The sequence below is a fragment of the Schistocerca serialis genome, chromosome 11 (genome assembly GCF_023864345.2).
Source record: "Schistocerca serialis cubense isolate TAMUIC-IGC-003099 chromosome 11, iqSchSeri2.2, whole genome shotgun sequence".
NCBI classification, from domain to species: Eukaryota; Metazoa; Arthropoda; class Insecta; order Orthoptera; family Acrididae; genus Schistocerca; species Schistocerca serialis.
This window is the reverse complement of record NC_064648.1, coordinates 86,418,158-86,445,537: the sequence shown is the minus strand read 5'-3', so window position 1 is coordinate 86,445,537 and position 27,380 is coordinate 86,418,158. Positions and strand designations below refer to the sequence as shown.

The 27,380-nt window shown below is 42.0% G+C and overlaps 2 protein-coding genes across 10 annotated transcripts in view; both read left to right on the top strand.

Annotated features, from left to right (window-relative positions):
* Positions 1 to 27,380, top strand: part of LOC126426959 (zinc finger protein 726-like) — an 809,906-nt gene that overhangs the window by 415,203 nt on the left and 367,323 nt on the right. For all 9 annotated transcript variants that reach the window (XM_050089076.1, XM_050089080.1, XM_050089074.1 and 6 more), the window contains exon 7: positions 3,396 to 3,433. In XM_050089076.1, the coding sequence (XP_049945033.1) occupies positions 3,396 to 3,433 (38 nt within the window). The remainder of the gene's footprint in view (positions 1 to 3,395; positions 3,434 to 27,380) is intronic.
* LOC126426958 (uncharacterized) overlaps positions 1 to 27,380 on the top strand; it is a 474,113-nt gene that overhangs the window by 414,729 nt on the left and 32,004 nt on the right. The window lies entirely within an intron of this gene.

Below are 27,380 nucleotides of genomic sequence, written 5' to 3'. Positions count from 1 at the left end.
GTGAAGATCGTCCTTTCTCCTAGTATTGTAGTTATGCACACTGCTATTACTTTTGAATTGGGTTTGGTTGTTAATAACAAATTTCATAAGAGAGTATATATACTGAGAAGCTACTGTGAATATCCCTAGATCCTTAAATAAATGTCTGCAGGATGATCTTGGGTGGACTCCAGCTATTATTCTGATTACACGCTTTTGTGCAATAAATACTTTATTCCTCAGTGATGAATTACCCCAAAATATGATGCCATATGAAAGCAATGAGTGAAAATAGGCGTAGTAAGCTAATTTACTAAGATGTTTATGACCAAAATTTGCAATGACCCTTATTGCATAAGTAGCTGAACTCAAACGTTTCAGCAGATCATCAATGTGTTTCTTCCAATTTAATCTCTCATCAATGGACATACCTAAAAATTTGGAATATTCTACCTTAGCTATATGCTTCTGATTAAGGTCTATATTTATTAATGGCGTCATACCATTCACTGTACGGAACTGTATGTACTGTGTCTTATCAAAATTCAGTGAGAGTCCATTTACAAGGAACCATTTAGTAATTTTCTGAAAGACAGTATTGACAATTTCATCAGTTAATTCTTGTTTCTCAGGTGTGATTACTATACTTGTATCATCAGCAAAGAGAACTAACTTTGCCTCTTCATGAATATAGAATGGCAAGTCATTAATATATAATAAGAACAACAAAGGACCCAAGACTGACCCTTGTGGAACCCCATTCTTGATAGTTCCCCAGTTTGAGGAATGTGCTGATCTTTGCATGTTACGAGAACTACTTATTTCAACTTTCTGCACTCTTCCAGTTAGGTACGAATTAAACCATTTGTTCACTGTCCAACTCATGCCGCAATACTTGAGCTTGTCTAGCAGAATTTCATGATTTACACAATCAAAAGCCTTTGAGAGATCACAAAAAATCTCAATGAGTGGTGTTCGGTTATTCAGATCATTCAAAATTTGACTGGTGAAAGCATATATGGCATTTTTCTGTTGAAAAACCTTTCTGGAAACCAAACTGACATTTTGTTAGTACTTCATTTTTACAGATATGTGAAGCTACTCTTGAATACATTACTTTCTCAAAAATTTTGGATAAAGCTGTTAGAAGGGAGATTGGACGGTAATTGTTGACATCAGATCTATCCCCCTTTTTATGCAAAGGTATAACAATAGCATATTTCAGTCTATCAGGGAAAATGCCCTGTTCCAGAGAGCTATTACACAGGTGGCTGAGAATCTTACTTATCTGTTGAGAACAAGCTTTTAGTATTTTGCTGGAAATGCCATCAATTCCATGTGAGTTTTTGCTTTTAAGCAAGTTTATTATTTTCCTAATTTCAGAGGGAGAAGTGGGTGAGATTTCAATTGTATCAAATTGCATCGGTATGGCCTCTTCCATTAACAGCCTAGCATCTTCTAATGAACACCTGGATCCTACTATATCCACAACATTTAGAAAATGATTATTAAAAATATTTTCAACTTCTGACTTTTTGTTCGTAAAGTTTTCATTCAATTTGATGGTAATACTGTCTTCCTCTGCTCTTGGTTGACCTGTTTCTCTTTTAATAATATTCCAAATTGTTTTAATTTTATTATCAGAGTTGCTGATTTCAGACATGATTCACATACTCCTGGATTTTTTAATAACTTTTCTTAATATAATACAGTAGTTTTTATAATTTTTGATAGTTTCTGGGTCACTACTCTTTCTTGCTGTCAGATACATTTCCCTTTTCCGGTTACAAGATATTTTTATACCCTTAGTAAGCCATGGTTTGTTACAAGGTTTCTTACAAGTATATTTAACTATTTTCTTGGGGAAGCAGTTTTCAAATGCATTTACAAAAATGTCATGAAATAAATTATATTTTAAATTGGCATCAGGTTCATGGTACACCTCATCCCAGTCTAACTGCTGTAGGCTTTCCCTGAAATTGGCAATTGTTAAATCGTTGACTGAACGTACTACTTTGGAGGACTGTTTAGTATTGCTGAATGGAGCTATGTCATATATTGTAACTAGCTGTGCACCATGATCAGAAAGACCATTCTCAACAGGCTGAGCATTTATCTGGTTAAACTTATCTTGGTCTATAAAGAAGTTATCAACCAGTGTGCTGCTATCCTTTACCACCCGAGTAGGAAAATACGCCCTTTTCTTCTTATTTCATCAAACCTGTTCTACACAGTTTTATTTCCTCGCCTTGTAACATTTGGTGTATCTCACAGTTTTCCTCATTCAGCCACTTAGCAAAATATTCATAAATGTCTCATCCTCCTGGAGCTTATAGAATGTTTAACATTGTACTTGACAAACAACATTGCTGCATACATTACTTCTCCTTGGCCAACTATAGACCAGTGGTGGGCCATGTTACTGAGAGGCCTGAGTACTGATAGCCACATTAGTGAAAGTTTAGTTTAAGAGTAAAAATGAACACTTCAAATATTCTGCAGTCTGAAAAGCTGACAGCTTACAAATATGTGTATGTTGTCTTTCACTGGTTTCACAGTTATACATATTTGAGTATTTGTATAGCATTAGAATCAGATGTACAGAGTAAGAAAGTGTCATTCAAAGTTGAATATGTGTTAAGCTGTTCAAGACTACAGTCAGCAAAGTCAGTACCATTTGTTTAAAATTAAAAATTATTCTAATATTTTGGCCATAATTGAGAGTGGCTGACACAATTGGGAATGGCTGAATTGTGTGGATTGTAACTTGAATGACACTATACAGTATGTATAATGCTCGTGGCATGGGATAATGTGTAAATCTCCAATTTAAATTATACTTCATGCTTGCAGGCAATTCAGTAGCCTTAAGGTTGAAACTTCCTGAAGGTGATTAAAATTGTGTGTTGGACTAAAACTCAAAACTGGAATCTGGCACGTTGTGACTGGCACCAACACCATGTCAGGAAGTTTCAAAACTGTTCATGCAGTATTTTAGTGTGAAAGATTCATTCCAGGAACCATATGATTGTCTGATAGCGTCCACATTTATTTTTGTGATATGAATGTTGGAATTGTTCAGTAAGTTTAGCCCTCAGCTGAAATTCATCCCCATGCATATGTGAATGCATTTGCATCCGTCATTCAGCAAGGAAATATTTGTCTTTGTGGATGCACTGAGTCGTTTACTGCTTCTGACTAATTTTTTTGCATGTATCTGTAATGAAATAATTTCTATAAATATTTTGCATGTTTCCCACAGCCTCTGATTATACATTGTAAGTTACTTTTCTGTATATTACCAGTAGGGAGTAATCCAGAAGTAGCAGTTGTCAGAATAGTAGTAGTGTGTCTTAATTTTTTTACTTACTTACCTTTTTGAAATCATTACCTAATAGTGTTATAAAATGTTTCAGGGGATAGCCTCAAAAAGACTTGCACCACACAGTCCAAGGTAAGGTTTTCATTATTCATTGAACTATTCTCATAGAAGTACAGTTAACAGAGTGTATTAGTGCCCCACTACTGGAATGTGGGGAGGTAAGCCTGACCCAGGTCAAATGTACTTTCCAAATTAAAAAAGAAGGCTAGTAAACAGGCCAGTTTTGATGTGGAGTTTAGGCACTTTTGAACATCCCACTGGGTGAATACCAGGCTGGTATCCATATCCAACTCAAAATGCATGCCACACTACTATTTAGAAAATGATCTTACACACACTCCAGGATTTGGGGGAGGAGGGTGAATAGGAGACTGAGGACTTCAGATGTTTAGTCTCCTAAAGCCCACAATCAACAGAGGAAAGTCCACTGGACCTGACGGGATACCAATTCGTTTCTACACAGAGTACGTGAAAGAACTTGCCCCCCTTCTAACAGCTATGTACCGCAAATCTCTAGAGGAACGGAGGGTTCCAAATGATTGGAAAAGAGCACAGGTAGTCCCAGTCTTCAAGAAGGGTCGTCGAGCAGATGCGCAAAACTATAGACCTATATCTCTGACGTCGATCTGTTGTAGAATTTTAGAACATGTTTTTTGCTCGAGTATCATGTCATTTCTGGAAACCCAGAATCTACTCTTTAGGAATCAATATGGATTCCGGAAACAGCGATCGTGTGAGACCCAACTCGCTTTATTTGTTCATGAAACCCAGAAAATATTAGATACAGGCTCCCAGGTAGATGCTATTTTTCTTGACTTCCGGAAGGCGTTTGATACAGTTCAGCACTGTCGCCTGATAAAGTAAGAGCCTATGGAATATCAGACCAGCTGTGTGGCTGGATTGAAGAGTTTTTAGCAAACAGAACACAGCATGTTATTATCAATGGAGAGATGTCTACAGACGTTAAAGTAACCTCTGGCGTGCCACAGGGGAGTGTTATGGGACCATTGCTTTTCACAATATATATAAATGACCAGTAGATAGTGTCGGAAGTTCCGTGCGGCTTTTCGCCGATGATGCTGTAGTATACAGAGAAGTTGCAGCTTTAGAAAATTGTAGTGAAATGCAGGAAGATCTGCAGCGGATAGGCACTTGGTGCAGGGAGTGGCAACTGTCCCTTAACATAGACAAATGTAATGTATTGCGAATACATAGAAAGAAGGATCCTTTATTGTACGATTATATGATAGCGGAACAAACACTGGTAGCAGTTACTTCTGTAAAATATCTGGGAGTATGCGTGCGGAATGATTTGAAGTGGAATGATCATATTAAATTAATTGTTGGTAAGGCGGGTACCAGGTTGAGATTCATTGGGAGAGTGCTTATAAAATGTAGTCCATCAACAAAGGAGGTGGCTTACAAAACACGTGTTCGACGTATACTTGAGTAGTGCTCATCAGTGTGGGATCCGTACCAGACCGGGTTGACGGAGGAGATAGAGTAGATCCAAAGAAGAGCGGCGCGTTTCGTCACAGGGTTATTTGGTAACCGTGATAGCGTTACGGAGATGTTTAGCAAACTCGAGTGGCAGACTCTGCAGGAGAGGCGCTCTGCATCGCGGTGTAGCTTGCTCGCCAGGTTTCGAGAGGGCGCGTTTCTGGATGAGGTATCGAATATATTGCTTCCCTTTACTTATACCTCCCGTGGAGATCACGAATGTAAAATTAGAGAGATTAGAGCGCGCACGGAGGCTTTCAGACAGTCGTTCTTCCCGCGAACCATACGTGACTGGAACAGGAAAGGAAGGTAATGACAGTGGCACGTAAAGTGCCCTCCGCCACACACCGTTGGGTGGCTTGCGGAGTATAAATGTAGATGTAGATGTAGATGAACAGAAGTACTGATTCTCATTAGCTCGTGGGGAAAATGTTAGTTGTATATTGAGGACTTTTTCTTTTATTGTTGTATTAATAGGCAGTCATATTACAGTATAAGGGAATATGATCAATATTGCATATGTATTTGGATTTAATGCTGTATGTGTGCTAGGTGAGAATGCCATAGTTTTGTGCTATTAACTTTATACACAAGTTAGCAGTAAAATAAAAGTGACGAAATCTGAAAGCTGTGTCCTTAACTGCGTGCTATGAAAGGCCGATTTATGTAGATGGTTTGCTGATGAAATGAAGTGTGTGAAGTTTTCATTGCTCCATTTTTCTGCTTCCAAGTGCTGAGCAGTATTTTTATAGCAGGTAGTGACTAAATCTTTTATTGTAACTAGTTTCTTAATCAACAAATCAACGTAATGAAAATAAACTGTAATAACTTTCATGGAAATTCCAGAGTAATTTTTAATTCCCTTCTGGCGTTCAAAGAAATTGAATTGGTAGTAGATGCCTATTTATGTGAAGTTGAATCCACTGTCAACAGACAACGACATCCTTCATAAACAACACAAACAATGCAAAATGGAAAGTTTTAGTGCAAAGTACCACACCCAAATGATATCCAACATGAAAATATGTAGGGTGGTGCATGAAAAATTGACCCTGAATACTAGAATTCTCATTGCTGCCCACCAATCATCATATATAGTTTTGAAGCTGCTGCAGTTCCATTTTGTGTTAAAAAAAAGTTGTGTCATGGTTAAGACAATAAAGAAATATCTCAGTGAGATACATCTTCTTCAAGAAAGAATTGCAATAGTGGAGGGGTATTTTTGCAAAGAAGTTTCTTGACTTTTCCATACAGACAGAGAGCAGTCTAACAGGATTTGGTGACAAAATGGAGTACTACAGAGTCAGTTGTGAACAAGAAAAAGACGCAGGCCCCACCTGTTTGTGCACCTACTGTGATCATGGTGATGAGAGTACAGTTGATCCAGAATCCAAAGAAATCAACACACAAATTGTCACAAGTGAATGTTTGTGCTGGGCTTCTCAACATGTTTTACACCATATAATGATGAAACCCTACAATATGTCACACTTCTTGTGAGCCAATCTCATGAATTCATGAGAGATTCAAGAAGAAAAGACTGTCAGTAAAAGATGTGGCTGCTGCTTTCACCTGACATAACCATGTATGATGTTTAACGGGGGATTTTTGGGGGGGGGGGTGGAGGGTCTAAAGGGAGAAGTGTACACACATAACCCAATAATGTTAGAAGACTTGAAGGACAATACTCCTGATGAAATTTTGAGAATTGTTGCGACGGAGCTGTAAAAGTATATATTTACGTGTTAGCTTGCACAAAAAAGTGCATTGAATCATGAGGTCTTTTTAGCTTCTGATGTAATGTGGTGTAAAAGGCAAAATCAATTCAGTAAATATAGGCTTTTATATTACCTTATTTATTATTTATTTATTATCTAATACATGTTCATCTAATTTTTGTTGTATCTTTAATGATGGACAACAGTTCATGTGTCGTTAGCAAGCAGTCTGCACTCGGGTCCAGTTTTTCAGTCGCCATCCTACATAAGGCAATACAATATTGTTTTAAGCAAATTTGATGTGACACACAAGTATCTAATTTTCCTGTGTTTGTTGTAAAAGCTTTGTATCTATTCTTTCATAATGTGACACATAACATGATATTTGTTACAAACTACATCCACATTTATGTTTGTATTCTGTAATAGCATATGTTTCTTGTACACCACTGAAAATGAAAAGGTAAAGATGATGCTTCTCATTTATGATAACTTCACAAAACTGAGTAATTCCTGAATCTTCAATACAAAATCTCACAAGAATTTATTTCCGTAAGAGTTTTTCTGTTGAATTAATGTACTTCTTGCCTATTTTTTAGTCCTTTTATTGTGTTCTGATTCAGTATCATCACTTCAGATGATTTACATCATTTACATTCTGTACCATATTTAAATACCATTTGCTGTATACTTGCAACCATGCACAAGTTCTCTTTGTCTACCTGCTCAAAGAGCAGAGTCAAAACATGATATCAAGACACACATAGGAACTCCATCCAATACCTTATATTACCATCAAAGTTACAATGTGAGAGTCATGAGTCATAATGAGATACACCTGTAATATTGACCTTATTAACACTATAATTTCCAGTATTTGCAGATTCACTATAATTCAGACTGGTTGAAGTTGATTGTAGTCCAGGCCACCTGGTGTCTGATGGTATGTTAGTTCTTACTCACACTCTTGATATTCTGAGTTTCTGCACAGATCTTCTCTGTAGGTAATTATTTGTGAATATCTTCTAGAATTTCGTTGTGGATAAAAGTTTATGGTGCAGGGTTCTTGTGTTGTGGATAAGTTGTGCCCTTTCTTTGTAAATATGGGTATTTGTTCCCCTTCCAGTCTCAGCAAATTGTTATCTGTCGAAGGAATATGTCATAAATTATGCTAAAGAGGTAATGAATTTAGTGGACAATGATATAAGGATGTGGAAGTGTGATGTATGGAAGTTTGTCTCAGTCTAAGGAGCATGCACCGATAGCCAAAGTGGTGAAGGAGACCACTTAAGATAAGCGGGAAATTCAGGTTTGAGTCCCTGTCTGGCACTGTTGAGTAGTAGATTTATCACAGATGTCAAGGAATGTGCAGTCAGTGAATTAAATTTTGAACTATTTCATACAGGTTTGCATTGTTAACATGTCTATTCTTTCAGATTTGTGTGATAAATTCTACATTCACTTGTAAGTCTTCCCCCTGACTTTAACTGACAAGGCAGTATTGAAAATTTTCTCATCAGAATCAAGCCCTCAAATGAATGAACATCATTCACTACATTGCCATAAGGTCCTTAAATTTTAAGCTGTTTACAGAAATTGTTCAGATACTTTTCCCACCAAACAAATTATAGTTGTCTACAGAATTCAGATAATTTTTTCCAAACCAAATGTTTCCATACAACTGATTTAGAATAACTTTTTACTCTCCATGTTGAAAACTTATTTGACACTAACAGCCTAAATACCACAGTTTCAATTTACGCAGACAAGAATTCATCTTACAGAACAAGAAAATAGTTTCTCATCAGTATCATTTGCTTCACTCAGATGAACTAGTACATAAATATTCTGTGAATTAACTACATTCTTGTTTTTACTAATTACATCAATCACTTCAAAGTTTTCAACATAATTAACGGCATTAGTTATTCACAAACCAAATTCCACTTCACATTCCTTTCTTGTTTTACTACATTTGTGGTTGTAGCAGGAACATGCTCTGTGTGAACTTAATTTTTTATCTGTTACTGTCAGTGTTAACCTAATTTTTTTATTCCAGACTGCAAAGTTTTATTTTAAAATTTTCACTCATCCCACTATCATTCACTGTTTTCAAGTTCCATGAATCAGTTTCAAAACTTGTGTCTGATTTAGTAAGTTCTTGCTGAAAATTGTTCACTGGTCTTGCATTAATTTCAGGTAATTGTTCAGCAGGGCTTGTTAACTTTTTCATTGTTTTTGACAATGTTGTTTTCCAACATCGAGAGTGTTTATTAGCTGTCATAGTTGATTCATTTATGGCTTTACTTGGTCATAATTAGTTCAAACATCTTAAAGATTACTTTGATTGTCTTTTTGATAATTTTCAGCTGATGGAAAGTAAGTAAAAATAAATGGAAGAATTGCACTAAGAAAAGTTTTTTAACTTTTAACTTCATGTGTCCCAGTTCATTGTTGCTGGTATTACTGTTAAGTTTCCAGTCTTTTGTAATTACATATATTGTTCAATAACAAATTTCATTGAACTATTTTGCTGCTATTCCTGCAACATTTTCATTCATTCTACCCTGGCTGACTCCTACAAGATGCAATCATACTTTTCTATTATCAACTCCGTTTTTACGATTTATCCATGTTATTTAAAACAACTAACCTCACAAGTATTCTTTTTTGTTTGCAATATGATATGTCATAACTGAACAATAAGAGGAAATGAATAGTAATGTCCATAAATTTTAAACTCACATCATTTAAATGATTATGTTGTACTTAATTCTCATTCATCATCCATTCCATGTTGATATCATTGTTGGCACAATTTTAACCTAAAATCTATTGTATTTATGCATGCAAACTTGTTTGCCAGTTTTACAGCCGTTTGTATATGTCATTACATGTAACTCTGCAATCTTTGTCTTAAACTTCTCACATTTTATTAACATTTTCAGTATAGTTGTTCTCACAGTGCAATCAAGCATCATGTCGTCACCCTTACAACTTCCACAGGTGTATGCCTGACACAATAATACCTTCTAGTGCCAAGAACATGACTTTATAGGTATTACATTATATAGTTACTCCAGTGGTTTCAACATCAACATTGTAGCAAAGGATTTTAACTTACAGCTAATTTTAATTTACCATTTATAATTGTTTCAATAATCAATATTAATGCCACCATTACTAATAATAATAATAATAATAATAATAATTGGTGTGGTGGTTGTTCCTGTTGCAACCACTTACACAGTCACTAAACATGTGTGGCAATTTTGAATTAACAGTATTTAAGTGTATTTTTCCACCTTTTGGTATCAGTTTGTACATTAATCTCATGTTAATAACATCAAAGTTAAAAATATGGTTGGAAATTTGTTATTACTTGACAAATTTCCTTTCCATTCAGTTATTGTATGTGTCGCCATGCCTCCTGTCACATGCCTCCTTACCTAAAGAATTTAGAACATCATCTACTTCACTTTTCAACCTATATTTGTTCATTAAAGTTACCACTTTTCTTTCTTTAGTGCCAATTGCCACTTTTTTACCATACAGAAATTCGCTCTAGATCATTATGTAATTGGAATTGATCGTCTAATGATTTTACTAGACAGTAAATTACAGTGTGATTGACAAACAATCTAAGGGGGCTGCTCAGATTATCACTTACATAAATCAGGAACAGCAGAGGGCCTATGACACTACCTTGCAGAATGCTAGATATCACTTCTGTTCTACTCAATGATTTACCATCTGTCACTTCGAACTGTGGCCTCTGTGAGAGGAAATCACGAATCCAGTCACTCAACTGAGAAGATATGCACATAACTTGATTAATAGTTGCCTGTGAGGAACGGTGTCAAAAGCCTTATGGAGATCTAGGAATATGGAATCGATCAGAGATCCCTTGTCAACAGCACTCATTACTTCATGTGTTGCACAAGAACGATATTTTCTGAAACTGTGTTCGTTATGTATCAATAAATCATTTTCTTCAAGACGATTCATAATGTTTGAGTACAGTATATTCTCCAGAATCCTACTGTAAATTGAGCTCAGTGATATGGGTCTGTAAATCAGTGGGTTACTCCTATTCCATATTTTGAATACTGGTGTGACCTGTGCTACTTTCCAGTCTTTAAGAACAGCCCTTTCGTCTAGTGAGTGTTTGTATATGATTGCTAAGAAAGGCACTATTGTGTCTGCATAGTCGGAAAGGAACCTGACTGATATACCATCTGGACCAGAAGGCTTGCCTTTAAGTGATTTGAGTTGTTTCGCAACACCTAAGTTACCTTCTTTTGTGTCACTCATGCTAACAGCTGTTCTGGTTTCAAATTCTGGAATATTTACTTTGTCTTCTTTTGTGAAGAAATTGTGAAAAACTGTATTTAGTAACTCTGTTATAGTGGCAGCATCATTGGTAACATTTCCATCGCTATTGCGCAGTGCTGACTGCTTTTTTTGCCGCTGGTGTACTTTACGTACAACCAGAATCTCGTTGGGTTTTCTACCATATTTTTGAGACAATGTTTTATTGTGGAAACCATTAAAAGCATCTCGCATTGACGTCCGCACTAAATTTTGTGCTTGCGTGAAACTTGGCCAGTCTTGGGGATTTTGCATTCTTCTGAATTTGGCATGCTTTTTTCTTTGCTTCTGTTTCAGTGTTCTGACATGTTTTGTGTACCATAGTGAATCAGTCCCATCTCTTACTAACTTATGCTGTATGATTCAATCTATTGCTGTCGATACTGTATCTTTGAATTCGAGCCATATCTGGTCTAAACTTACATAATTAGCTTGGAAGGAATGGAGGCACTCTCTTAGGAAGGCATCAAGCGAATTTTTATCTGCTGTTTTAAATAGATATATTTTCCATATATTTTTAGTGGTTTTGGTTGATATGGTTTCGAGCTTTGCTACAATGACCTCATGTCACTGATTCCTGTATGTCTCCTTCCCCTCTCTCGGTGTTCTGATTTATATCGACCTGGCTATCCACCTGGTTTCCTATATTGGTTGCTATTTTGTTCCTTTTGCCTGTTCTTTCATCCTTTTTGGTGTTTCGATCATCACTTGAGGTTTGATGTCAACTTCAAAATTTCCTGTTTTTAGTGTGAGCCATTTGGGGAAGAACTCCCTCCTTAGCATCTACTGTATTGATTCCTCACCCCCTTTCCTTCTCCTCTCCCTTTTCTGCTGTAGCCCCCTTCCGCCCTACTACGTCACCAACACATGTAGCCCGTCTGTGTGGTGGATCTGTTATGTACCCATATGGCTGAGTCCCCTGACAACACAGGGATCACACTACTGATACCTGAGCTGTTTCCTCCCCATGTATGCCAAGGAATGGTTGCTTATCTTCTTGGAGCATTGGAACTCATGGCTACGGCTGCCATGTCAGGCAGCCCTTGCTGTGGCTGGGTAGTGCCCATGGGGAGAGCCACTGGTTGGAGTGGGTGATGTCAGGGTGGATGTTTCACGCATGAAATATATCAAGCTGCAAAAATCTTTCTGTTCTGAAATGGCTGTCTCTTTGAGTGTTGAAGGATCATTGAATGCTGCTTCGTATGACCCGGCTACCTTCCCTGACTACACCATGGGAGGAGGGCTAAGCTCACCTGTGTGTGTCGACAGTGCTGACTGCCACTCCCCTCGTTTGATTGCCCAGCTTAAAAGAGAGTAAAGAAGATCAAAGAATACAAGTCCCTAGATCGCCTGTCGTATGCTGAAGTCGCCAAAACTATGAGAGACTCCATCCATTTACACTTTCTTCAACTTTTGCCTCTGTAACTTCATTTCCTCCTTCCACCTATTCTTCACACCCACTCCATTCTCCTCTTCCCTCCCCCTCCTGCAGCTCTCATGACCTCCCATCTGGGATCTGCTCCCCATCCCTGGCCAAAAAAGTGCCCCTCTCCTTTGGCACCTGTTGATGATCAAACTCTCTACTGGGATTCCTCTCCCCGGTGTCTCTCAGGCTAGAAAACTCCTACCAGCACTCAGCCACGAGACTCACCATCTGTGCATCCCAAGGTCACCCACTCTCCTTTCCAGATCTCGCAGATGCCTGTATCCCTCTGTGCCCTGCATTCCTCCACCTCTGAAAGAGAAGAAGAAATATAAATCCCAAGACAAGTCCCCCCCCCCCCCCCCCCCCCCGATGCGTCTGGCATGGCCCTCTCCCCCCTCACAACCTGAGTCTGATGTCTTATTTATGGATGTCACCATATCCTTGTCAGTGTCGACTACTGACAGAGTGACATGACCCTCTCTTGGCTTCTTTGTGTCTAACCTGGACTCTCGCTACTTGATCATCCAGTGGACTTCAAACGGATACTATCGTCACCAACTGGAAAAGCAACATCTTGTCACTTCCTATTCTGTGTTCTGTCTTGTACTTCAAGAAATGCATTTTCGTGATGACAGTTCTCCAACATTTTTGGTTATCAGGCATTCTGTCAGAACTGTGCTGGCTCCAGTGTAGCTTCTAGCAGGGTCTGCACTTTGGTTCACTCCAGTATCATACCCCCTAAATTGCAACATGGAAGCAGTAGTGGTTAGAGTGCAAACAACTCCGGCAATCACCATTTTCAATGTGTATCTCCCTCCAGGTAGGCCACTTCCTTAAGTTGAACTGTCTACCTTAACCCAGCAACTCCCACCCCAGGTACTCCTCCTTGGGAACTTAAATGCCCACCACCCACTGTGTGGGAGTGTCACTTTAACAGGTAAGAGGTTCCTAATTGAACAGCTTATTGCCTACCTTGATTTGTCTCTCCCAGTAATGGTTCCCCTATCCACTTCAGTGCCACTCATGAATGTTTTCTGCTATCGGTCTCACCATCTCCTCCCCTGCCCTCGATGCTTTCTTACATTGGTCATCCCATAATGACCTTGTGACAGTGACCATTTTCCAGTGATTCTATTGTTTCCCTGCTGCCATCAGGCATACAGGCCTCCATGTTGGGCATTCTGCAGTGGCAGTTGGACTTTATATACATCTGCTGTGCACTTTGACACCTCCCTCTCGAATTCCATTGATGTAGTCATGCAAGGTGTGTCTGCCACTATTCTTCAAGCTGCTGGCACTGGTGTTCCCCTATCCACAGGTTCCCCTCGTCATCTACCAGTACCATGGTGAACCAAGAATCTCACAGTCACTGTCCAGGACCACCAATGGTTGCTGCAGAGATTAAAGTGACACCCTTCATAGACCAACTTCCTCACTTTTAGGAGTCTCCACGCTAAGGCTCCTTACCTTGGGAGCGCTATATTTCCTCCCTGGGGATGTATGCCTCTTCATTGCAGGTTTGGTCCAAGATCCCTTGCCTTCTGAGCCACCAGCAGTGGTCACCTGTCCAGAGGCTTAACGTTCAAGGTGCTCATGCACTGACACATTGGTCCTTGCAGAACACCTCGCGACACACTTCGTGATGGCATCAGTGTCCTCTTCCTGTCATCCTACCTTTCTCCAGCAGAAATGCAGAGTTGAATAGACCCCCCCCCCCCCCCCCCACTGTTTCATCCCACGCCACACTGAGCCCTGTAATGAACCCTCCATGGTATGGGAATTCTTACAGGCTCTTACCTCTTCACGAGACACAGCCTCTGGCTCGGATTCCATCCACAACCAGATGATCCAACACTTTGACATTCCCTAGAGGCAACATCTCCTCATGGTCTTCACTCACATTTGGCTCATGGGTGCTTTTCTGTCACAATGGCAAGATGGTATAGTTATCCCTGTCCTTATGACCAGGAAGAACTCAACACCTCTCGACAGATACTGCCAAATTAGCCTGACGAATGTACTTTGTAAACTGCTCGAGAGGATGACCAGCTTCAGATTATGTTGGGTACTCGAATCTCAGGGCCTTTTGTCCCCGATTCAGTGTAGCTTCCAGACAGGACAATATCCAACTGAACATTTACTCGATTGGAAACAGCCATCTGACAGGATTTACCCACCTCTGGAACCTTGTTGCAGTCTTCTTTGACCTACATAAGGCATATGATGTGGCTTGGTGCCATCACATTTAGTTGCCGTCCATGACTGGGGCTTCTGTGGTTCTCTTCCAGTTTCTATCCATCAGTTTTTATCTCACCAGCCATTCCAGGTTGGAATTTGGCACTTCACTCAGCACCACTTAGATTCAGGAGAACTGTCTCGTACAGGGTTCTCAGGAGTACTGTCTCGTACAGGGTTCTGTGCTCAGCATCATGCTCTTCCTCATTGCCATCAATGGTGTTGTGACCTCTGTGAGGCCTCTGGTTACTCCGGTGTGTACGTCAACAATTTTTGCATCTGGTGCAGCTCCCACGTGCTAGTATCTGCTGAGTGCTGGCTACAAGGCACCATCCTATGGGCCTCTGCCTGGGCCATCTCTCATTGTTTCCAGTTTTCTCCTTCCAAAACGTGGGTTATGTATTTTTGTCGTCAAGCTACAGTACACCCCTATCCAGAACTTTATTTAGGCGACCACCACCTCAGTGTTGTAGCACAGCCCCACATTCACCACCCAAAGAATACATGTATGTGGAAGCTTAATTCTCTGTCTCCTTGCCCTGACAGTTTGAGATGCAGTCTGTTGCATTCTTCTCCATCTTTACTATGCTCTGGTCTTGTCCAGACTAAATTATGGTTGTCAGGTTTATGGCTCAGCAGATCCTTCCACTTGGAAACTGCTTGAGCCAGTCCTTCATTGTGGCTTGTATCTGGTTATTGGTGCCTTTCACACTAGTCGCATTGATAGTCTCCTCACAGAAGTGGAGATTCCCCCTCTACACATAGAACACAGCCAACTCCTTGTTTCTAATGCAATCGCCATTAACCAATTCCTTGACCATCCCGTGTACCCTGTGCTCTTTGCCAGTGAGGGATTCTCCCTCCTAACAGCCACTCACAGATGGGGTTGCCAGTTGGGAAGTGTCTCACTTCCCTCCATTGAGATCTCCATCTCAACTCGTTGGACTGCACCCTGCACCTTTCCTTGCATAACATCCACCCTTCTTGGATGGTGCCTAGACCATGTCAATAATAGTAGTTGCTTTCCTTGTGGAGCAAGTTTGTGATTATTGTAGTCAGTTTTTAACATCATATTATTGTAATATGATGACTAAAGGTATAAGAATATCTTGTAAAAACAAAGTGGCAATTATATCAAAACGTTAGAAACAATCACAATCTAATTGCTGTAGCCCATTACAACACAGTATTGTAAGGTGCTTATAAAAGTTATTAGGAAGGCAAAAAGCATGTGGTATGCAGATAGAATAGCTAAGTCTCAGGATTAAATTAAAACCATATGGTCAGTCGTAAAGGAAGTGGCTGGTCTGCAGAGACAGGTCGAGGATATAGAATCAGTGCGTAGTGGGAATGTCCGTGTTACTGATAAGTCGCATATATGTACAGTATTTAGTAATCACTTTCTGAATATAGCAGGTGAACTAAATAGAAACTTAGTCCCAACAGGGAATCAAATAGCGCTCGTAGAAAAAAGTGTTCCGAGACTGTTACCTGAAATGCTCCTCCATGATACTGACAAGAGGGAGATTGAGTTAACAATTAAATCACTAAAGACCAAGAACTCTCATGGATATGACGGGGTATCTAGCAGAAGTATTGTTCCATGTATGTTAGCCCAGTACTTAGCCATATCTGTAACTTTTCCTTTAGGTGTGGTCGGTATCCTGACCGATTAAAGTACTCGGTAGTGAAGCCACTTTATAAAAAGGGAGACAGGGATAATGTTGATAATTATAGACCTATTTCTATGCCATCGGTGTTTGCTAAAGTTATCGAGAGGGTTGTATATACAAGGTTACTGCAGCATTTAAATTCACGTAATTTGCTGTCAAATGTACAGTTTGGTTTTAGAAATGGCTTAACAACTGAAAATGCTATAGTCTCTTTTCTCTGTGAGGTTTTGGATGGATTAAATAAAAGGTTGCGAACGTTAGGTGTTTTCTTTGATTTAACGAAGGCTTTTGACTGTGTTGACCACAAAATATTACTGCAGAAGTTGGAACATTATGGAGTAAGGGGAGTAGCTTACAATTGGTTCGCCTCTTACTTTAAGAACAGAAAGCAGAGGGTAATTCTCCGAAATATTGAGAGTGGTATTGATGTTCAGTCCCAATGGGGCGCTGTTAAATGGGGTGTTCCCCAAGGATCGGTGCTGGGGCCACTGCTGTTTCTTATTTATATAAATGATATGCCTTCTAGTATTACAGGTGATTCAAAAATATTTCTGTTTGCTGATGACACCAGCTTGGTAGTGAAGGATCTTGTGTGTAATATTGAAACATTATGAAATAATATAGTTCATGAAATAAGTTCGTGGCTTGTGGAAAATAATTTGATGCTAAATCACAGTAAGACTCAGTTTATACAGTTTCTAACTCACAATTCAACAAGAACTGATATTTTAATCAGACAGATTGGGCATATTATAAGCGAGACGGAACATTTCAAGTTCCTAGGCGTACAGATAGATAGTAAGCTGTTGTGGAAAGCCCATGTTCAGGATCTTGTTCAGAAACTGAATGCCGCTTTATTTACCATTAGAGCAGTATCTGAAATAAGTGACAGTTCAACACGAAAAGTAGTCTACTTCGCATATTTTCATACGCTTATGTCATATGGTATTATTTTTTGGGGTAATTCTTCTGATTCAAAAAGGGTATTTTTGGCTCAAAAATGGGCTGTTCGAGCTATGTGTGGTGTAAGTTCGAGAACCTCTTGTCGACCCCTATTCAATAGTCTGGGAATTCTGACATTCCCCTCACAGTATATATTTTCTTTAATGTCATTTGCTGTTAGCAATATTAGCTTATTCCGAAGAGTTAGCAGCTTTCACTCAGTTAATACTAGGCAGAAATCAAATCTGCATGTGGAATGCACTTCCTTGACTCTTGTGCAGAAAGGAGTGCAGTATTCTGATGCATCCATTTTCAATAAGCTACCACAAGAACTCAAAAATCTTAGCAGTAGCCCAAACGCTTTTAAGTCTAAACTGAAGAGTTTCCTCATGGCTCACTCCTTCTATTCTGTCGAGGAGCTCCTGGAAGAGCTAAAAAATTAAGCAAATTCTAATATGTGTCTTATATTTCATTTTATCTGTTTCTACAATCGTGTTATAATTTCATGTATTGACTCATTCCGTGACCATGGAGACTTCTCCTTAATGTGGTTCCACGGAACAATAAATAAATAAATAAATAAATGGATTGTATATGCCATCCTTGCAGTGTTCCAGGGTGCCACCATCTTTTACATCGATGGTTCTAAGACAGTTGATAAGGTGGAGTAAATTTTCACATCTTGTACTGACTTTGAACACCATTTATTGTTGGGGTCATGTAGTGTGTTCACAGCAGAACTTCTAGCCATTCACAAGGCCCTCCTTTTTGTTTTAATTTTTTTCAGATTCAATGAGCAACTTGCAGGCTATCGACTAATGCTGCTCTCATCACCCTTTGGTCTCTGCTATATAACCTTCTCTCTGCCTTTGGGCATGCCACCTGTTCAGTTGTCTTTCTGTGGGTCCCACATCATGTAGGCATCCCAGGGAATGAACTGGCTCATCATTTGGCTTATTCCCCATTTCCTTTCATGATTCCAGCTGCGGATATGCGGATCTACGTCAAATCTCTCTTTTCCCAAAAGTGAAATGCCATCTGGAGCGCCACTGCTCATAGTAATAAACTCTGCACAATCAAGGAGTATACTACAGTTTTGGTGCTCTTCCTCACTGCTCTCAGAAGGAGTCCACTGTATTATTCCATTGACACATTGGTCATACCTGGCTCACCCCCTTTTTTCTCCTACATAACATCCCACTCCTACAACGTTGTTGTTGGGCCAGACTGATGGTATCCCACATTTTTGTGGAATCCCCCTCCTTTCAGCCCTTTGTGCTAAGTATACTCTTTCTGATTCCTTAAACTTGTGAACTGGTCCTTGTTTCCCTCCATGAAAGTGGTCTTTATTTCCAGATGTAAGGTTCTACTTTAGTCTTGGAGCAGAGTCAGGTTGTTGTGGTTGGGATTTCCTTTCCAGTCTTCCTTGTCTGTGGCCCCATAACCTCCCCCTTATTTCCAGTTTTTAGATTTGGTCTCACCTTTCATGCCTTTTTCTGTGTGTGTGTTTAATGTTCATTATTTTATAGTTTGACTCCTCTGACTGGATCCCTCCACTTTTAGCAGACCCTGACTAACTTCAGATTCCCAGAACTCATGACCTCGCCATTTAGTCCCATAACCCATCTCAGGTACTCAGTCAATAGGTCAATCACTGTTCACTTTCAACTTGGTGCTGTGAGATTGCCCATCAATGGGGTTTAGCACGCCTCAACCCTTTCACTCTATCCAGTGCAGTGACTAGTCAACCAGCCAGCCCAGCCTGGCCAATTCCAGTGACACTGTGTGGAGGTTTGTTGAACTAGAATTGGATTTTCATCCCACAGTGGAGTGTGCACTAATATGAAACTTCCTGGCAGGTTAAAACTGTGTGTGTGACTGAGACTCGAACATGGAACCATGCCTTTTGTGGATAAGCTCTCTACCAACTGAGTTACCTAAGCATAACTCATCCATCACCTGTTCTCACAGCTTCAATTGTGTCAGTACCTTATCTCCTACCTTTCAGCCTTTTCTTCCAAGAGTGCTGCTCTCGCAAGTTCAGCGGGAGACCTTCCATGAAGTTTGAGAGGTAGAAGATGAGGTACTGGCAGAATCAAAGCTGTGTGGATGGGTCATGAGTCAAGCTTGGGTAGCTCAGTCAGTAGAGCAATTGCCAGCAAAAGGCAAAGGTCCTGTGTTTGAGGCTTGGTTTAGCACACAATTGTAATCTGCCAGGAAGTTTCATGTTTGTTGTTGGGATAGAATGGTTTGCATGCCTGTCACTGCAGCCTGACCATCCTACCTTGGTTTGTTGTGGTGTCATGATTTTGTACATATACGACAATGTGCCAACAAGGACCTGTGATGAGTATTTGTTGTGGTTTACATATACATCTGTTTAAATGTATCCCTTCTTTGTTAACACAATGGCATCACAAAGACATGCTATTTAGGCGAGTTTGTGGACTATTTGAATCCATTTATCTTCAACCAAGGATTCTAGGGGTTGATGGATTTGTGTATGGTACATTGTTTTGGATATATACATGCAAACACCCATCTATCTGATTGCATTGTGTATGAGTAAGATTGATTGTAGATTGTTAGTGTTAGCACAAAATAGTGTAATTTCGACACGAACAAGCAGTCATTGGGTGTTGTTATGCAACTGTTGGTTTGGTTAACATAGAGCTAAAGCCTGCAAGGGGAACATTGCAATGCAAATAGCTGAAGGGTTAGTGGAGACTGGGAGTAGGTGCCTTGGTCATGGGGCAAGGTGACTCTTTGTGTCATTCCTCTGCTCTCTGTCTAACTTTTCTGCAGGTACTGTGGGTTGTAGTCAACATAAACTTTCAGTCATAAGTATATAAAATAGATTTTATTGCCATACTTTGGACCTACTCAAGTAGAGATCTAGGTCAGGGAGTGTGGTGGAAGTTGAACGTAAGAAAGGAAAAGCTTAGATCATTAGTTTTGTTTTAGTGGTGTACTATCTGTGTGAACTCTTGGCTGCATGTTACTCAGTTGTTCATGTGTGACCCCTGTGCTACCTTGCAGCTTACTCAAGGATTTGAAATTATGGATTCAGTTCTCATTGTACAGAGAATCCAGAATTTTGGTAGGTTGCAGAGGGGACATACCTGAAAAATTCTCAGTTTGGTTCATGCTCTCTAAAACCAACTTTCCACTCAGCAGTATAGGCAAGTAGACCTTGTTCAGCCCTATAAGGGAAAGAAGCATGCTGGGCTGAAGGCTACTTGGAAGGTTATAGTGTCTACATCAAAGCTATTTGCCACAAATAGCCCTGGCTCCAATGCTACTGCATCGAACATAGCCTCAGCAGTACTGCCTACCACCTCTGAGTGCACTCAGCTGATAATCAACTCCAACACTGGGAAAGACAATCCTGACAGTGCCTGTGATTCAGCAAGTGCACTGTAAAATAAAATTATCAGTTTTAATGAAGAAAAATGGTATTTCTAATTAGCTTCCGTGTATTTGTAGTTTGCTGCAGCACAGGCAGGGAGTGTGTCATGCTGTTGTGGTGTGATCGAGTAACCAGGTGGTACCGCAAAGCAGTTGCATCAAGCACTTGCTGCAGGAACTCATGGATGTCAGCCAACAATACTAAAATACTGGATTATATGCAGAGGAATGCCGTGATGAAAGCAGAAGTCTATTTGTGTCTGTTGGCTGCTGACATACACCACTCACCTTGAGACTTTGGCAGCTTACTAATATCTTATTAGATGTGTTTCCAAATATAAAACTGCCAGCTTCAAAAGTCAAAATTAAAGTAATGCATTGTGTACAGACTGGAGCTGTTTTCACTAAACTACTACAGGAGATTGTTGTGCCTGTGATGTCATAATGATTAAGTTCGATCCATTTGTATGTTTTTGGAATAGTGTGTTGGACCAGGTTTTCAGCAGGTTTCTAACTTAAGTCTTTGTGAGTTTTGTGCTGCAAAAGATTTGGTTGGACGATTTGAGGCAGGTGCATCCCAGTGTAAGATAAATATGAAAAGGCAAGTTGTTCAAGTGTTCATGGATGACACTAATGTTAACAAAGTATTCGTAAAAGAGCTGAAAAGCAAGCTCAATGTTGAGGGTAGTCCAGAGGGGTAACTACGACTCTTAGGAATTCCAATAGCAACCTTAGGTTTTGGTTTGACCTACTTTTGTTCCTTCATATACCCTTCCTACCTCCTTCACACATGTTTAGGCATCTGTTAAATATTTGCTGATCCCAGACTGACACCATTTTATTTTCCACCCACCAAATATCACGAAACTAATGGGGGAAAACAGTAGTGCTGGTCATATTGTTGTAACTAACAGTGTGTTGGATGGGAAAATTTTTAAATAGATTACATGAAGCACTCAGAAACTAAACAAGACTCCAGTCAACCCTAGTGCAATATGTCTTAAAAGTACCATGCACTGTATGTAAGCAACATGTCCCAAACCCCATAAGCATGGGATCCTCTGGATTACCTTCAACTTTGAGCTTGTTTTTCAGCGCTCCTAGGAATGCCTTGTTTACATTAGAGTCATCCCTGGACACTTGAACAACTTGAATATTCAGATTCACCTGAAAATGGTATGCACATGCTTCAAATCCTTCAACTAAATCTTTTGCAGCACGTTTTCTCACAAGCACAGTTAAAAAGAGAGAGTAAATAAAATTATAATAATATTAATGACGAGTAAAGATGTTGTAACGAATGTCTGTACCAAAATACAAGACTGAACAATAAGCACATAAATGGGTTACCAACAAATATGAAGGAAAAATATCAACCCATTTTCTTGTAGTTAACCCTATTAAATCAATGGTATAAGTAAAAAGTACATAACATAGGATCACACCATAAGTAATAGTCATCTCAGGTGAGCAACCCTAGTACACAACATGAGATTTCAGATAGCTATTCATATTGCAGTAGTTTCAGTTGTTACCTAGATTGATATACCAGGGTGTATGCAACCCAGGACAATCACAAGATCTGGGAAAAACCCGGGAATTTTGTAGACTTCTGGATATTTTTGTTATTTTAGTCTCCAGTTAATTTTTTGTAATTTTTTCTGGTCAGAGCCGATACTCTGACAATGGATATTACTGTACGCTGCTACTGCAGAATAACATTGCAGTAATAAAACATGAACGAGAGAAAATAAAACTGAAGTTGCAAAGGAAATGCGCCATATACAACAACAAAACACAGTGCTCATACAAGCGTCTGCCCACAGCAAAATGTTTCAAAGGCTTTAGGAAGACTATGCAATGCTTCATAACATCAAATTGCTTCCAGTCAGCATGACGTCACAACTGTTTTCAATAGATTCGTTTTAGCAGTTACGAGTGGGCTCATGTGCATGCACAGTTCAGTCATGTATGAGTAGTACCTTCTTCCACTTCTGGGGGAGGGTGGGGGGCAGATCGTGGTATCTGACCCAGACGTTGATTTCCGGGAGGTGGTGGTGGCAAATTCATATTCTTGAGGGGGGGGGGGGGGGGAACCTTGTTTCACAGAGCTCCTAGCATCCAGCACACATGGGCCCCCCCCTGCGGGTCCGGGGATTAGAATAGGCCCGCGGTATTCCTGCCTGTCGTAAGAGGCGACTAAAAGGAGTCCATCCCCCTCACGGGGGTAGTTAGCGCCTGCGTCCGGAGACGGACGGTTCCACGACCTATCATCGTGGTCCTTTTGGTTTTTCACTTCTCGTTTCTTCCTTCCTTTTGTTGGTTCCTTTCTTTGCTCTTCTCCACCTCACTGTCTTCCTTACTCTTTCCCTTGCCTTCTCCTTGCCTTCTCATTGCCTTTTTCTCCTTGCCTTCTCATTGCCTTTTTCTCCTTGCCTTCTCATTGCCTTCTTCTCCTTGCCTTCTCATTGCCTTCTTCTCCTTGGCTTCTCATTGCCTTCTTCTCCTTGCCTTCTCATTGCCTTCTTCTCCTTGCCTTCTCATTGCCTTCTTCTCCTTGCCTTCTCTGGTCTCCGCCTCAGCGTTTGAGACAGTCTGTCCTCTTTCTCCCTCTCTCTCTTCTTTTTCCTCTTCTTCCTTCCTCCCTGTGCGTGCCTGAAGGCCGACCCACGCGTTCGCACGCGTAGCCGGTGACGGGGTAACGCGTAAGTCCCCGCCCTGGGTAGACATGTAAGGCACGCGCGTACCCCCTGGTAAAGGCCAGGCCCGGGGAGGGGTGATTGCCTGAGCTGATACCTTCTGACCATGCCGATTGGTCCCTCCGTCTGTTTCTCGGGAGGTGTGACCTGAGGTGTACACATTCACCTAAGGCGGGAGTGCCCTCTGAGAGGGTCCCCACAAGGAAGGAGCGCGCCATCGGAGACACTGGCAATCATGGGGGAATCCTCCGCAATGGATTCTACTCCATCTCTTTCGACTTCGACCCAAAAACGGAAACGTGACCAGCCAACAGTGACAAAAGTACTACCGCCTGCCCCACAGTTCCTCGTAGTTTCTCGATCTGAGGACGGAAAGGATTTTTCCTCTGTCAACCCTTTCGTTATTCAGAAGGGCGTAGATGCCATAGCCGGATCTGTCAAATCTTGTACCAGGTTGCGTAACGGCACCTTATTACTAGAAACTGAGAGTGCCTTTCAGGCACAAAAACTGCTTCGGGCCACCCTCCTGTACACGTTCCCTGTCCGGGTGGAGGCCCACCGAACTTTGAATTCGTCTCGTGGTGTAGTCTATACTAGCTCCCTCGACGGATTGACTGACGAGGAGCTTCAATCATTCCTCGCTGAGCAGGGCATGACGGCTGTCCATAGGGTCATGAAAAAGGTCAACAATGACCTTGTACCGACCCGGACAATTTTCTTGACCTTCGATAGTGTTAAGCTGCCATCGCGCATCAAGGCGGGCTACGAGGTTATTTCTGTTCGCCCCTATGTCCCGACACCTACGCGCTGCTGCCAGTGTCAGCGTTTCAATTACACTCGACAGTCTTGTTCCAATGCAGGTAAATGTTTCACTTGTGGCAGGGATGCCCATGGGGGTGACTGTCCACCTCCGTCTCCTCGTTGTGTGAACTGTCAGGGTGACCATGCCGCATCCTCCCGCAACTGTCCTGTCTATAAGGAAGAACGCTGTATCCAGGAAATTCGGGTCAAAGAGAAAGTGTCCACCTCGGCTGCTCGCAAGCTATTGGCTAGTAGGAAGCCCACGCTGCTCCCAGCGGGGAAATACAGTACTGTCCTCGCCTCTCCTCGGACTACCCGGGAGGTAGCAACCCAAACATGCGATCTGACCTTCAGCACCACAGTCGTCTGTTCGGCCAGTGCTAAGATCGCGCGGTCGACGTCTCCTCTTCCTCCCATCACCCCACAGACACGAGCACCTTCCTCAGCTTCTGCTAAGACGAAGACACCGAAGTCAGATGCACGGGCCTTCAAGAAGGAACCATCCCGTGCAGACTTCCTCCGTACCTCGACCTCCCAGCCTTCGACTGGTACTTCCACTACACGTCCTTCCAAAAAGGCGCATAGGAAGCACAGTTCTCCTTCCCCCCCGCGGCGCATTTCTTCTCTTGCGCCACCCAGCGGCTGCCGCCCCAGGCCGTCATCCGTTTCGCCTGGCCGCACCGCTGGTCGCCGTACATCTGGCCGTTCACTGGCGGAGGAAGCTCCCCCTCCCGGCCATCCTCCCGAGATGGCCGATGACCCTATAGACCCAATGGACGATGACTGTCCGCCTACTGATAGCGGCGGCAGTGCTCGCTCGAAGCCAGGCCCTAAGCGGCCTTCGAGGTGACCACTTCTCTCATCTTCCTTTTCTTACGATGGCACTTATTCACTGGAATATTCGCAGCATTCGCTCCAACCGAGAGGACTTGAAGTTGCTGCTCCGCTTGCACCGTCCGCTCGTCGTAGCCCTCCAGGGAACGAAGCTACGCCCATGCGATCAAATTGCCTTGGCACACTACACCTCTGTGCGTTTTGACCTACCCCCTGTGGTAGGTATCCCAGCTCATGGAGGGGTTATGTTGCTGGTCCGGGATGATATTTACTACGATCCCATCACGTTGCACACCGGCCTGCAGGCAGTTGCCATCCGCATTACTCTCCCCACTTTTATGTTTTCCTTTTGTACCGTTTACACTCCATCGTCATCTGCCGTTACCAGGGCAGACGTGATGCAACTTATTGCTCAGCTACCTGCACCATTTTTGTTAACTGGAGACTTCAATGCCCACCATCCCCTTTGGGGCTCTCCAGCTTCCTGCCCGAGGGGCTCCTTGTTAGCAGACCTTTTCAACCAGCTCGATCTTGTCTGCCTCAATACTGGCGCCCCTACTTTTCTTTCGGACACATCTCACACCTCTTCCCATTTAGACCTCTCTATATGTACTCCCCAACTTGCACGCCGGTTTGAGTGGTATGCACTTTCTGATACATATTCGAGCGACCACTTCCCGTGTGTTATCCATCTCCTGCAGCATACCCCCTCTCCGTGCTTCTCTAATTGGACCATCTCCAAGGCAGACTGGGGGCTCTTCTCTTCCAGGGCGATCTTTCAGGATCAAACCTTTACAAGCTGCGATCGTCAGGTCGCACACCTCACGGAAGTCATTCTCGCTGCTGCTGAATATTCCATCCCTCACCCTCCTTCTCCACGTCACGTACCGGTCCCCTGGTGGACCGCAGCATGTAGAGACGCTTTACGTGCTTGTCGACGTGCTTTACGCACATTTAAACGCCACCCTACAGTGGCGAATTGTATCAATTATAAACGATTACGTGCTCAGTGTCGTCGTATTATCAAAGAAAGCAAGAAAGCCAGCTGGGCTGCTTTCACAAGCACCTTCAACAGTTTTACTCCTTCTTCTGTTGTCTGGGGTAGCCTGCGCCGGCTATCTGGCACTAAGGTCCACTCACCAGTTTCTGGCTTGAAGGTCGCGAATGACGTCCTTGTGGCCCCTGAGGCTGTCTCCAATGCCTTCGGCCGCTTTTTCGCAGAGGTTTCGAGCTCCGCTCATTACCACCCTGCCTTCCTCCCCCGCAAACAGGCAGAGGAGGCTAGGCAACCTAACTTCCGCTCCTCGAATTGTGAAAGTTATAATGCCCCATTCACCATGCGGGAACTCGAAAACGCACTTGGCCGATCACGGTCCTCTGCTCCAGGGCCAGATTCTATTCATATTCAGATGCTGAAGAACCTTTCTCCTGCGGGTAAAGGTTTTCTTCTTCGTACATACAATCGCATCTGGATTGAGGGACATGTTCCCGCATGCTGGCGCGAGTCTATTGTTGTCCCGAGTCCTAAGCCGGGGAAGGACAAGCACTTGCCTTCCAGTTATCGACCTATCTCGCTTACCAGCTGTGTCTGTAAAGTGATGGAGCGAATGGTTAACTCTCGATTGGTTTGGCTGCTCGAGTCTCGACGCCTACTTACCAATGCACAATGTGGATTTCGTAGGCGCCGCTCTGCTGTTGACCATCTGGTTACCTTGTCGACCTTCATTATGAATAACTTCTTGCGGAAGCGCCCGACCGCGGCTGTGTTCTTTGATTTGGAGAAGGCTTACGACACCTGTTGGAAGGCGGGCATTCTCCGCACCATGCATACATGGGGCCTTCGCGGTCGCCTCCCTCTTTTTATTCGTTCCTTTTTAATGGATCGACAGTTCAGGGTACGTGTGGGTTCTGTCCTGTCCGACACCTTTCGCCAGGAGAATGGGGTGCCACAGGGCTCAGTTTTGAGCGTCGCTCTCTTCGCCATCGCGATCAATCCAATAATGGATTGCCTCCCAGCTGATGTATCAGGCTCCCTTTTCGTGGACGATTTTACCATCTATTGCAGCGCGCAGTGTACACGTGTCCTGGAGCGCTGTCTTCAGCGTTCTCTTGACCGTCTTTACTCCTGGAGTGTCGCCAATGGCTTCCGTTTTTCTGCCGAGAAGACGGTCTGTATTAACTTCTGGCGATACAAAGAGTTTCTCCCACCGTCCTTACGACTCGGTCCCGTTGCTCTCCCAATCGTGGAGACAACCAAATTTTTAGGCCTTACATTTGACAGGAAACTTAGCTGGTCTCCACATGTGTCATATTTGGCCGCCCGTTGTACCCGTTCTTTAAATGTCCTCCGTGTTCTCAGTGGTCTGTCGTGGGGAGCGGATCGAACCGTCCTACTTCGTCTATATCGGTCGA